General features: G+C 38.3%; 1 protein-coding gene across 1 annotated transcript in view; it reads left to right on the forward strand.

Moving 5' to 3' along the window:
* The window catches only part of myo18ab (myosin XVIIIA b), a 128,098-nt gene that overhangs the window by 108,579 nt on the left and 5,223 nt on the right, over positions 1-14,296 (forward strand). The window contains exons 39-41 of the mRNA XM_073862804.1: positions 192-329; positions 3,117-3,302; positions 4,912-5,051. Coding sequence (XP_073718905.1) covers positions 192-329; positions 3,117-3,302; positions 4,912-5,051 — 464 coding nt within the window. The remainder of the gene's footprint in view (positions 1-191; positions 330-3,116; positions 3,303-4,911; positions 5,052-14,296) is intronic.

The raw sequence follows: 14,296 nt of genomic DNA on the forward strand, positions 1-14,296 counted from the left end.
ATGTAAATCAGTACACTGGTTTAAAAGCTGATAAAGCTGCTGGTAGATTCCTATGGTGGCATAGGAGCTTTATCACTTAGTCAAAGCTCTGCTGTTAAATCCAGGCCTTCAAGTTAGGATCTCAATGGAATACCGATTACTTGTTTTTCCTCTTTGTGTTTGACTTCAGTGTATATAAATGTGTTTGACAGCTCACGGCTTTGCAAAGTCAATTGGAGTTCCAAGAGCAGTCCATGGTGGAGAAGTCTCTGGTCAGTCGGCAAGAGGCCAAGATTCGTGAGCTGGAGACCAAGTTGGAGTTTGAGAAGACTCAGGTCAAACGCTTGGAGGTGAGTTGGCGGGGTGTATGCGCTTACTGATGTGGTCTGAACAGGCTGAGAGCTGGATGGGTTGAGGGGTCAGCGCTCGGGCACTGAAGAATCGGATAGGAGTGAAATTAATCTACACACCCACCAGTATTTAATGCTTTTTCACGCACTATATTGTACCATGCCTTGTCCTCTTTATAGACCTCTAACCTTGGAAATATGTATTTTTGTACATATGTATAAAAAAAATTAGTAATTAAAATAAGGAAAACATGCTATGTTATTATGAGTTATAAGTGGAGCTTTTTTACTTAAGTTAATCCTCCAATATTAATTAATAATTATTACAATTCAAGATGTAAAACCCTCTAATTGTTTCTGACGTTTTCTTGTAAATAAGCATTTTGTTCAGGCTCTTGTGTTTAGGGTCAGTAATTTCTCTTTAATGGCAATGAAAAGGTTATTAGTCAGTAATTGAAATACCTTATTTTCACAAATGTCACTCTAGTTGTTTCATTGGTATTTAACAAATTTGACTCTCTTTCACTGCAAAAACCTCTAAGTGCATGCAAGCATTTTTGACAAAAAACTTAAAGGATTAGTAAATTTTCTTTAAAAAATCCAGATAATTTACTCACCACCATGTCATCCAAAATGTTGATGTCTTTCTTTGTTTAATCGAGGAGAAATTATGTTTTTTGAGGAAAACATTACAGGATTTTTATCATTTTAATGGACCCCAACACTAAACAGATTTAATGCAGTTTCTAAATGATCCCAAACGAGGCATAAGGGTCTTATCTAGCGAAACGATTATCATTTATGGCAATGAAAAGCACTTTTAAACCACAACTTCTCGTCTTCCTCCGGTCCTGTGACGCGTCAGCGCGACCTCACGTAATTGCGACATGACGTAGGAAGGTCACGTGTTACATATATGAAACGCACATTTGCGCACCATTTTAAACAATAAACTGACACAAAAACATTAATTAGTATTATTCAACATACAACAACGTCGGAATGGTTTTCTTTCTCCACACTTGTAAACACTGGGGTGTAATTTCGCATACGTCATCCGTTACCTCTTGACGTGATGACGTATTACGTGAGGTCGCGCTGGCGGGTCACACGACTGAAGGAAGATGAGAAGTTGTGGTTTAAAAGTGGATTTATTTTTCTTGCAAAAATTACAATTGTTTCGCTAGATAAGACCCTTATGCTCGTTTGAGATCGTTTAGAGTCCATTGAAAATGCAATTTTAAACTGCATTAAAACTGTTAATTGTTGGGGTCCATTAAAGTCCATTAAAATGAGAAAAATCCTGGAATGTTTTCCTCAAAAAACATAATTTCTCCTCGACTGAACAAAGAAATACATTAACATTTTGGATGACATGGTGGTGAGTAAATTATTGGGATTTTTTTAAGAAAATTGACTAATCCTTTAATACTACTTCTTTGGACAATTGTAAACAGTTACAAAATCACTGAATATGCAACTAGAAATATTGCAAATGATTAAATTCAAAAGATTTTTGAATTCTGAATTCAAAAGATAAAAAAAAATAGAACCACACACTAGGTGGCACTGTGATGCATGTTGCTGCCACTTTGAGGTTGTATTCAGGTCCAAGTACTCATAAGGGACCAAAGTCTGAAAGTGATCCACGGCTGTTTAGCACTTAGAGGACTGTTAAAAAAATTAACATGGCGTTCAGCAGATACTGTCAGCAAACCGGTACTTCTGAATGGCCTGAGGCCGAGATTAAGCAGATTTGAAGTGAAAGTGTTTGATGAACATATAGTACATGCCCAGAGCATTCGGTTAATGTCATTATCTCACTTAGGTTTTTTGACATTTGGTGGCATTTGCATCTGAGCTCTTCAAATATGCACAGACTTTTCCTCTTCATTACAATTGGCCTATTTTACCCTTTAACAAAAACTTGGCAGTACAAATTAAAACTGGAGTATGTTCCTTTTCATTTCTTGAGACTCTTAGTGCCCTTTTAGAAATAATATGTACATTTAATTTGAATTTTAATAATATATTGTGCTGCTTCAGGCAAAAGATCATGTTTTTTTTTCATTGTACACAGCTTGTATAATTAAAATGAGTTCTGTTTACTAATGCAGATTATTTGAATGTTTTGTTTCGCTTGATTTGTTTGATTTGCTTCATTGTTTTATTTTTGCTGAAGTGACATTTCCCAGTAGCGTGGTCTCTTCATCATTCATCTCTGTTAGTCGCTTGATGACTTCACCTGCAGAATTACAATGCGCGCACTGCACAAATTATAAATGTCTGCCGTGCCCGAAAGCAAAATCTGCAAAAAAATATGCTTTGAAAGTGTTATTACTGTTCTTTTGGACGTATAGCTCACTACAGACCTTAGAGATGTGATCTCTAGGGGTAACTTTTCCAAAACTATGAAGATCCATAGAACCTTTGAATTTATAATCTGAAGTTATTTTTGTATGTGTGTTTTTAACACAACCCACCATAGGTGTGAATTATCACACAAAAGTTGCCTTGAAGTTATTTGGAGTTTCACACCTTATGGATAGTTTCACAGTCTTGCATATTTTAAAAGCAAACTTTCAGAAAGTGGCACATACAATAGTCACAGTAAGATCAGAACTGCAAACTTTAGAAGTGAATGATGTGTAGTGAGTTAGTTGTTGGCTCTTTATGATTGAATTGTTTGCTACTGTAGTTTAGATGACGCAGTGACTTACCGTTCACTCTTCACTGGTGCTCCATAACTATGCCAAGTGATTGAGTTGTTGCATCTTGATTTCACAGGGTCTAGTGGCGAGGCTGAAGGAGAACCTTGAGAAGTTGACCGAGGAACGAGATCAACGCAGCGCCAGCGAGAACCGGGAGAAGGAGCAGAACAAGCGTTTGTTAAGGCAGATTCGAGACATCAAGGAGGAGATGGGTGAGCTGGCCAAGAAGGAATCGGAGGCCAGCCGTAAGAAACATGAGCTGGTGAGACGCTTGCTCTGTTGATCTTTGAGTGATCTTCTGATGTATCTTAAGGATGTGATAAAAGAAGAAATGTTACATTGACTATAGTACATGTCTAACAGTATGGGGTGCCTCCTTTGTAATTGATGAGTCTGACAGGGCCTTGATTTCACTGGGAAAAAGTCTTTAAGAACCTATAAAAGGTTTTTAGTCACTGCGTGTTAGTTTTGAAGCCATTTTTATGATGGTGTACTCTTAAAATGTATTTATCTATCTTCAGGAAAAATGGTGAGAAATATCGTTCATACAAGTTTTTGTCCAATCAATATCCATCTATTATGGCATGCAAAGAATGAAATCACATATAAGGATATTGTAAGGATCAGGACATGATTTAAACTTTTGCGTTGAACTAACAGCATAGCTACATCATAGGCTGTGCATTGGTCCCGTACACACTGCATATTAATTTGGTTGTCACTTCACCTTTTAACGGTTAATCCTGTTCTGTACACACACAGTTCAGTAATTTACGGCACTGACAACCGCATTCTACAACCAAATTAACTCCCGCAAAATGCAGGTAGTGACAACCGCATTTACAGAAACTCTGCATAGTTAGTACATAACCGAACAACTAGTAGTTAATAAAGTGTTTAAACATGCATCATGGACATGACGGGTCTCTCTTCTTAAAATAAAAATAAATGCCTTGAAGGGGAAAAAGTCTTCTGTATGCACGGTGCAGAAAATGACAGAGGCACGAGCATTTGCTGACTAGTGTTGTCAGATCTTGCGCGAAAAAAACAGCGAACAAGAAAAATCAATTAAATAAACCAAAATAAATCCAAATGATTTACCTCAAAGATCAAAATATTGGGACCGGCATCTTTACACTTGAATAACACCAAAACTTGATCGCTTCATGAGCCAAGAGCCATAATTGGTTAGGTGTCAAAATGATATGCAAGTACAAAAAAGACGAGGACCTGGCAACAATGTAATGCTAAATACACACCAAACGCGGGGCATCGCGTTACTCGATCTAGATTACTCGCGGGATTTTACTTAGTGTCGTGCAAATTTTTCGCTCAAGTTGAATAATGATTAACTTGGGTGAAGACGCGTTTAAGGCGAATAGCATCTGTTTTAACGGCAAATGCACCGCCCATATCGCATCATTCGCATCGCCCCACGCGAGGACGCGTCTGATCGCGTCTTTGCATTGACTTTGTATGTAATCTACTCTCGCAAATCGTTGAACTGGCATCTGGTGTGAACCTACAGTAACACTGTGCGTTGTGGAGCAACCTCATAAATGCGTACAATACACAACGCCAAAACGGAGGTTTATTGCAAAACATAACGCTGTTAAATTATTTTGGTCAAAGCTGTGAGTGATAAGCACATGAGACGGCAGAACGTTGCTATGGTTATCTCTGTCTCAATCATCACATTTTCGGAGTGAGTCTTCTTCCATAGAGACGTAAAACAAACATTTAGGGGATTCACTCCTGCGTTTAAATGCGGTTGTCACTCTCGAAAGTTTGCAGTGTGTACGAGGCCATAATTGACCAAGTTTATGTGCACAACCTTATCAAAGCTAAGAAGCATAATTCTGTCTATTTAGGACATGGATATTGAGAGTTTGGAAGCCGCAAACCAGAGTCTCCAGGCGGACCTCAAGCTGGCCTTCAAGAGGATCGGAGACCTCCAGGCTGCTATCGAGGATGAGATGGAAAGTGACGACAATGAAGATCTGATCAACAGGTAACATTTATTCCTTGGGAAACTCTTTATTTTATGCAGACCACATTTCAGTGTAAATGACCAGATATAAAAAACAAAAGGAGAAAAAAAGAAAGCAAATGAGATGAAGAGATATGAGGCAGTTTGGATTAATGTTATGTTTACTAAGATTTTGGAGAATGTAATCATTGAGCAAACCTCGGTCTCAGTCATCTCTTATTCACACATATAAAATATTTATGCCGGGAAAACTGCCGCACATAATTCGGCGCTTCTTTTTTATGTACCCGGCCTCATCAGTCAGAGGAATCATCTCCATTCTGCCTCATGCTGCAATGCTCAGAATCTCTTTCAGTGACCTGCGTCTCACCGCGCAGAGCAGAGTTCATTTGCTTGTTTATGCGCACAGAAGTATTCCAGTCATTATAATAACAGTAAATAGCACTGCGCTTCACACTCTGAAAATGGTGCCTGAAGTGCAAAAGTCAGTGAAAGGTCAGCCTTTTCTTGTGAGAACCTTTACACTGGGCATGATAAATATTCAACCATTCAATGATTTTCTTTTAGCATCTGCACTTTTTACATCATGACTTTTTCTGTACTCCAGCCATTGTTCTATCTGGTTTATTTTGTTTTTATTTCCCTCCCACTTCTAGTTTACAAGACATGGTGACTAAGTATCAGAAACGAAAGAATAAAATGTGAGGAACTCGAGTTTGAACTTATTTTAACATGGTTTTGAATTTGCTCCGTACAGGAAGATGATGCAGTATACAGTACACACCTTATCCAACCATAATACAGAATGTGTATTATTATTCTTTATTTAAAACCAACAAATAAGTTTCTAATTGATACTGCATCACACTTCCGGGCTTGACAACTAACATCATAAGTTTTTCCTTTGTATGCACAAAGTCACAGATTTAATGTATGCATTCGGCAGACTGCATGCTTTTACAAGCCGAGCATGTTCCCTATTGAGTTACCCTACCCAGAAGCATTTCCCTGAAACCGATCCCTGCTTTTTACCATTGAACTTTTGAATAACTCATCCTTTACCTTTGGGATTAGCATCCAGTAGACGGTGAGTACCATTTGGAGTGGGGCCAAACTGTAGGGCCAGAGGGCCCTCTGCAGACTTGTTGGATGCTACAGGACCCATGTACAAACATCTACTTTCTCTCTCTCTCTCTCTTGAATAATTCACAGTTCTGTTCTTAGGACCCTTTAGACTCTTAAGGCGAGAGACGAAAGCATGTTCCTCATCAATCTTTTAACCACAAGGGCTAAATAATGAATAACCCTCAAATGTCCTACAAAAAGCCCCCTGACATATTTGGCAACGGCCTACACCGAACCACCGGCCCTTGGCACCGAGCCTTTTCATTTCCCTGTCAATAGTTGTGGGTTCACTCTGTACACCACTTTTCTAGTTTTAAAACTCGTGAGCTGTAAGCACCACTTATTACATCATGTGAGAAAGTATTGAAAGCTAATGGATAGTGCATTACTGGTTAGATTTAGATGAATATGCTGTGGCAGAATGTTGGTTTAGAATAGTTAATAGATGGTTGTTGACCCTTCTGGTCTAATTGTTTAATTCGGGAGTATATATTGCGTTGTTTAAAATGAACCTGTCTGTAATGGATTTGTTAGCTGAATTCAAACATTAGTGGAAAACAGCATTAGTGGAAAAGCTGTTATTGGGTTTTCTGAACATATGAGGGAGTTACACAGGACATTACAAATACAGTAGCAAGTGAAATAAATAGACATTTTGGAAAAAAGTATAATTAGGGGTAAATCATCTGTCATTGCATGTTAATTCTGTGGTCCTGTTCCTGTATAAAGATGAATAATTTTACATATTTACAACTTTCCTTAGCGACTTGAAAGTTCAATGATTTAATTAGCAACTATAAGTGTTTGTGCGCTTAAAAATATTTAGAGTAAAATGTGCAGGATGCTTTCTAATTGAATACAAGGCTTTTTGAAGTGAAAGTGCTCTATTAACCTTTGCACTGTCGATTCAGTGCAGACCTTTAAAGGCATTTTGAAGTGAAAGGTTATTTGAATTATTAATATGCATTCAGTTATCCAACATACCATGTGCTTCAGTTGTGTTCATTTCCTCTATTTCCCTTTATATAGTTGACCAAAAAATGAAAATTGTGAATTTGAAAATTTTAAATTTTTTCCCATAATCTTGCATGCTTTATTCCATACAATTACTGTATATAGACCCCTTAAAAGTTTGTAAACATTGCACCGTCTCCGGGTGGGCAGGGCTTAGCTGGAGGCAAAAAGAGCAGTGGAGGCAATGTTTACAAGCGTAAGCTAGCACGTTTTAGGAGAGATTTATTAAACATGGATGCAAAAGAAGTTTAGGAACTGTCCGAATATGTACAGTCACTGATTCCGCTATTTTTGTAAATTAACTCTCGCGATTTTAACCAGGTTTTGGATATTTCCTAGACAACATATGAATTATTTTCTGGTGGTTTGGGGTATTTTGTCAAGGCTTATTGTCTGTAACCTATCGCTGGGATAACTATGATTAGCAATGTGGATTATTTTAAGAGACCATTCAAAGGATGGCACACACATCTATCGGTGTATGTTTATTTAACATTTAAGCTAAACAATAGCGCGGTTGGCGACTTTTCACCTATAAAACAGAAACTTGCTGATTTGTACTAGATAAAACCAACACACCAGCATATGCATAGATTATTTTACCTGATATGAAAGGGTGCACTGCAAACACAAGAATTGTTTATGATCGTCTCCGTCCAGTCTGTACGCCACCATACCGCATTCAATTGTCGTCTTGATTTCTGTGAAGGAATGTCTGTCGTGATCCGGTAAAACTTTAGTTTTGAACCAAAAGTGCTGTTCCTTCTATTCTGTCAGCCAAAAACACATCAAGATGACATTTTAAAGTGGGCGATTAAGGGGTCTATAGTGCCCTTGTTATTTTATTTATGGATTAACTATTCCTTTAACTCATTCCCCGCCAGCCTTTTTCTTTTTTAAAGTTGCCGCCAGCATTTTTTGTGATTTTCACAAAAGTTTTACAAATTGCCTTCCAGGAAAATTTTCATCTATAAAAATATAAACATACAAATATATCAAATGAAAGAAAAGACCCTCTGCTTTCAAACAAACAAAACTGTAAAATAGTTTCATCCTATCTTCATTTGTTCTCTTTTTATAACCTCTTAAATATTGGAAGGTTTCTTCAAAAATACCAAATTTTGAGCAAAAGGTGAAATAATAAACATACACAGATTTTAAACTGTTGTTGAATATGTTTTTGCTTCAGTTTTTTTTAAAATTGGCCTACTAGTGGATAATAGTGGAATTACAGATTACCATAACAACTTGTCAGGGAAGCGTCATTGCCAGGGAAATGTTTTCCGTTAATTGACGAGATAACTCGTCAATGGCGGGGAAAGAGTTAAAGGTCACCTAATATGGCAGTTTTTTAGTATGTAATATTAGTCTCAGGTGTCTCCAGAATGTGCCTGTGAAGTTTCAGATCCAAAAACCCTATAGATCATTTATTTTACCACATTGAAAAGGCTCATTTTTGGGTGTGCAGGAAGTAGTGTTGTTTTTGTATGCGTCACTTTAAATGCAAATGAGCTGCTGCTTCGATCCGTGTACCTTTAGGTAATTTGTTAATTAGTTTTTTTAACCATTAATTTATCACACATTCTACTCTATTTGGGAACATAAAAAGTTTTAGAGCTGTTTTGGGTTTGTTTTTGTCCGAATTGAATCAAATAAATATACAATAAAACCAAAATGCATTTTATGATCAAAACACGTTTTGGTCCACCGGAGGTTTAGCCTCTTGTTCTGACACTTGCAACCATCAGAGGCATATTGTAGCATCTTAACTCATTCCCGCCAGCCATTTTTTGAAAAGTTGCCTGCCAGCATTTTTTTAGAATTTCTTCTAAAAATATATAAACATACAAATATATCAAATGAAAGAACAGAACATTTCATCCTATCTATATATTTTTTCTCTCCTCATAAACTCTTAAATATGGGTATTTTTCTTAAAAAAACATTTTTAGCAAAAAGCTGAAATAATTGCATTTTTGTGAAGGTTTTTTAGAGATTAGATTCGGAATGATTATCACAACATACACAGAGTTTAAAAGTAGTAAATAACGTTTTGGCTTCAGCTTTTTCATAAAGTCATTATCCATCTAATGGATAATCGCGGTATTGCAGATTAATATAAAAATTTAACAGAAACACGTTTTTTATGCAAATGTTTTCTCTTAATTAACGGGATAACTTGTCAACGGCAGCACAAATCAGTATATCTGATCTGCTTCCCTCCCTCTTCACTGTTATCTATTCCGAAAACATACAGCATTACTGTACCTTATTGTGAATGTGCATTAGGCTTGCCGCGATAGTCGGTGAAACGGTGATAACCGGTGCTTCAGCCTCTCCCCGGTTAGATCACTTGCCCACCGCGACACCGTCTTTTTGATATTTTCGTGTAATTAAATCATTTAATTTCGTTAGAGAGAGCAAACACACTAACAACTGAATGTGTCTGCTGCCTGAATTCAGCGGAGCTGAACGCGCGTCACGTCACAGAGCAGCAGGTGTCAGATTTCATTTATTTCTGTAACGAGAGCGAGCCAGGCTGACTGACCAGACGATGGCAGAAGCCGCGTGCTTACTTGTTTTTGTTATAATATACATATATGATGTTTAATATAAGCGAGATCGTTTTGTTGTTGTGTTTTTCATCCAGAAAAATAATAAACCCATCATTCAAGCAGTGCTTTATGGAGAAGTAGCAGGTTGCTCTGCTTGGGACTGGTGGGTTCTGTGAGAATTACCTGCGCACATTGACTCAAGCACTTAATTACCAGCTGTTGCACTCGCATTGCAAGCAAATTCATACGCGATTTAACGCAGCGTACGCAAGCACTGCATTTAAACAGTTGCATAATTCAAACGTCAAAGTAAAATGTGCACGCCTGCATGTGCATTTATAAGCCCCTCCCACCCGGTGATACCGGGATCACCGGGTTTGTGACGCACTGATTAACCGGTGGGAAAATTCTGTCACCGCGGCAACCCTAATGTGCATTAATGAATTATGTAAATAAAAGGATCAAAATAGTAATTATGACCTAACTGTGTTCTTTGGATGATTGTGGGCGGAGCCTGCACAGAGTGACGTCAGTTTGCTCAGAAAACGCCAACAGCTTTTCCCATGATACTGTTTAGGTTTTACGGGAATTTAAAAAGAATTCCCGTAATTTCCCGATGGTTGTGTACACACACAGTCGACACACAGTTAAACTCAAATAACATCTAAAAGTACATTTCTCATATTAGGTGACCTTTAAATTAGTGCAACAGATTCTTTTTATTTGCTATTTAATAAAAAAGGACAAAGCCTACCGCATTTAACAGTCATGGCTGATAAGCATGCGGGGAGTGGAGAGGAAAATAGAGGGGTTGAGAGTTCTGTAGGTGCTAATGATAAATTTAATAGCCTGTAACAGAGATGTACAACCAATGGAGGCACGTTGTCACAGACAATTAATGTCTCTTCTCTCTCACCGTGTTGTTTGTTTGTTCCCCTGGGCTTAGGTGCAGCTTAACTAATGGTATATGGTCAAGGACATAAATTGTGTGTGACATTTTGCATTAGCGCTTCATTACAAAGACCCTGCTGTCGTACTGTTTAGCGTTGTGCAGGCTAGCAAAGCTCAGGGCTTATTCACACAACGTTCTCACCTCAGTTTACCTGAAGGCACCGGGGCTTACACAATAGCCAAAAGGGCTCTTGAAGAAATACAGTTTCTGACGGCACACAGGAAACTTGAGGGTGCTACAGAACGAGATTCACCGACACTGAATTCTTTTGCCCCGAGTGTATTCACTTGAGTGTATCGGATCTTGTAATTTACACCCTCTTCAGCACACCGACTGTGAGCGTACGGTTTGTGTTTAGTGACATCTGTGCTATCTCACGAGTCCATGCATATATAATGTTCTCATATGCATAATACCACACACGGAGAGCCGAGCGGACCAGAACCATAATGTCAGAGAAAACCAGCTACTGATTCAAAGTTAACCTTCTCTCTGTGCCTGAGATAATGAGACACAGCATATTATTTCATTTTATTGGTGGCGTTTGACTAAAAAGCTTTTCACTATGTGCTTAACCCTGGGTTAACGTCTTACTAAACCCTAGATTCAAGTCACATTTAACCCCCATAATTATTCACATGTGAAAATAAGCACTGTTTAACCTTTGTTAATAAAGCCCGGCTCCAGAGAAGAGTTAGGGGCCAGTCACACCAAAAGCGCTTTAAACGCTTGCAAACGCAAGGCGCGACGCAGCTTTTCATATTGCCAAGCAACCACCGAGTCAGCTGTCTTGTCAATCAAATATTAAGGCGTGAGCACTCTTTTGCTATTAACTGTCATATTAGCAGAAACTTTAAAAAGAGGGCGCTTGCTCTGACCTTGTTTGAGGGTGAGAGGTGCACAAACACGCAGAAGAGAGTGAGCGAGTGGAGTCCGGTTCTTCAAAGCAACTGTAAACTTCCCTCACCACAACGTAAGGCCCGCCTCTCCCCTCATTCGATTGGACAATGAAAGACGCGAATGACGTCGGGCGCTTCTCCGCTCTCAGCGTTCCTTCAAAAACACGTGCGCGGCAGGCGGCAAAAAACCGCAAGGCGCTCAGCGCGCATAAACAGCGCACAAACGCGCCCTGCCCATAGAATATCATTCAAAAAAGGCGCCTGCAACTGCCAAAAAACGCTTTTGGTGTGACTGGCCCCTTAGTCCTGCTTTTTGCGGTGCAAAGAGCAGTGTTGGGGGTAACGCATTACAAGTAATGCGCATTACGTAATAATATTACTTTTCTGAAGTAACGAGTAAAGTGACACATTACTTTATAAATGTACACATTAATATTTGACTTACTTTTAAAAAATGTAATGCGAGTTACTTTTCAGTTTAATTAATTCAATTTAAAAATAAAATTATGTACTAAATTAAACATAGAATTACGCACTCTGTGCGCCTGAGCGGGAACAGTTTGAGTCAGAAACAGAGATGGCAGGCCAGAGCTTGACATTTTTGCGATCATAAAAAACACCTGCAAGGCCTGAAAGAGATCAAGCCTCAGCCAAGTATAAAAAGTAACGCAAAAGTAACTTAAAAGTAATGTAAGCATTACATTCCATGAAAAGTAACTAAGTAACGCAATTAGTTACTTTTTTGGGAGTAACTTAATATTGTAATGCATTACTTTTAAAAGTAACTTTCCCCAACACTGGCAAAGAGTATAAAGTTGACTGTAAAAGCAACAAATAACCAATCTAAAACTGCTTAAGGGTCGGTTCACATTTCAGGTCAAAAACCGTACGGAAAACCGCACTGCTTTCCTCCTTCTTTCCAGTGAGCTTTCCAATGCAGCATTTTGAAAACTTTAACTATTTTCGTATGGACACGGCTGGAAAAATTTGCGCGGCGCACCATGTACGTGTAGCGACCGTGTCACTATCCATTTCAGCGTGCTTGCCGCGCGTCTGCTTTCAAAATTACTTATTTGCACGCAAAAAATACGCGAAATGTAATATCATTTTTATGTTCACTGTACAGTTGCAGAAACGTCTCTATCTTTAGTTTTAGTATCACAATTAAAAAGTTAAAAATGTCAAGCAGTGACTGAAAATACTGCACTAAGGAGGCATATAAATATTATTAGCAATAATATTTCTGTTGTACGATACGCCGGTTGGATGTTGTGGTATTTGTCCAACCCCTCCTCCACTGTGATTGGATGGCTGAGTGAAAAGTGACATTGACGAGCTGAAAGTTTCACCCAAAGTTTTAAAAATTTCAACTCTGGGCACCAGCTGCTAGCGCTTTAAAAAAATCGCAGTACTTTCTTGTAAACACCTCGCAGGGGTAGACACCTTGGTGTACACACCGCATAAGAGATATTTGTGTCTTATTAAAAGATGGATGAGGAGTTATTAAAAAGGCTTGCGTGCTTTATATATACAGTATTTATAATCAGTGTTATTAACCTGATAAATATGCAAATAAGCAAACCGAAATATGCAATGTGAAGTCTCGAAACCCGACTGCATGGCATTAATGAGTAATTTAGTTTAATGTACGAACAATGTGGAACTTGGGAACAGGATACCTCAGGATTGCATTAACCCCAGGTTACCATAGTATCAAAAGTGTAAAAAGTCATTCAAAATTTAAATTGAATGTCCGGTTCATCATCAGTCTTCATAAAATAATCTCTGAAAGTGCATTTCGGAAGACATTAAATTCCCCGGGTTTTTGAAGGGCGATTCATAGTTATGCAGTACAGCGTGCCGTGCGATAAGTGAAGGATAACACTAATCTAAAGAGGCAGGGAAGCATTGACTTGCAAATCCAGCCAAACATAAATCCAATGGTTTTATCTGGTCCAGAGAACCGAGCAAACAGGACCGGGATTCATAGTGCTGCTTTTTCTCTCGGGAACTTTCTGTCTGTGTTTACTCGTTCTTATTGGCAGCGTAACACTTCCACACCCAACCATTTGTATCCAGAGACGCATGCCGAGTCAAATTAATTATAGCTCCACAATGGCCTTTTCCTTCAGGCTCCCTTATAGCAGGGTAGTCCAATGCTAAATTAGTCTGAAGTCTCTAGAATATGCTTCTATTTGAAGATCTATCGCTGTCGTTTTATGCGACTATACGTCATAACATTTTGTAATAAAATAGGACTGTCAGTGAAATGAAAATTTATTTTCATAAATGGATTACTTGTGCCGCCTAATTAATCGTAATTACTTGCATATCGATGTCAGATGTCATAAGTATAATTGAATGAGATTAGCATTGAATTAACACTGGCAGATTAGAGCGTTGAATAAACACTACTGTAAATAATAAAAATTGGCTTTTGAATTAATATAATGATTTCTTTATGTACATAAATTGATAACCCTAAATAAAACGCAACAAATCTGTTTAAGCCACTGTCTGAATTATAATCTCCTTTCTTCTGGTTTGGCTTTGAGTTGTACTGACCTCACCCTTTTGGATGCCTCACGCATTACACAGTGCCAACTAGCTGCAAGAGACTCCTGCTGGACCGGCAGTCTGGCTTACTAACATGTTGGCTTTTTCCATGTAGCCAATAATCGGATGCATGAGTTTGTGAAGTTGTTTGTTCCTCTTTCGTTC

The sequence above is a fragment of the Misgurnus anguillicaudatus genome, chromosome 24 (assembly GCF_027580225.2).
Source record: "Misgurnus anguillicaudatus chromosome 24, ASM2758022v2, whole genome shotgun sequence".
In the NCBI taxonomy this organism is placed as follows: Eukaryota; Metazoa; Chordata; class Actinopteri; order Cypriniformes; family Cobitidae; genus Misgurnus; species Misgurnus anguillicaudatus.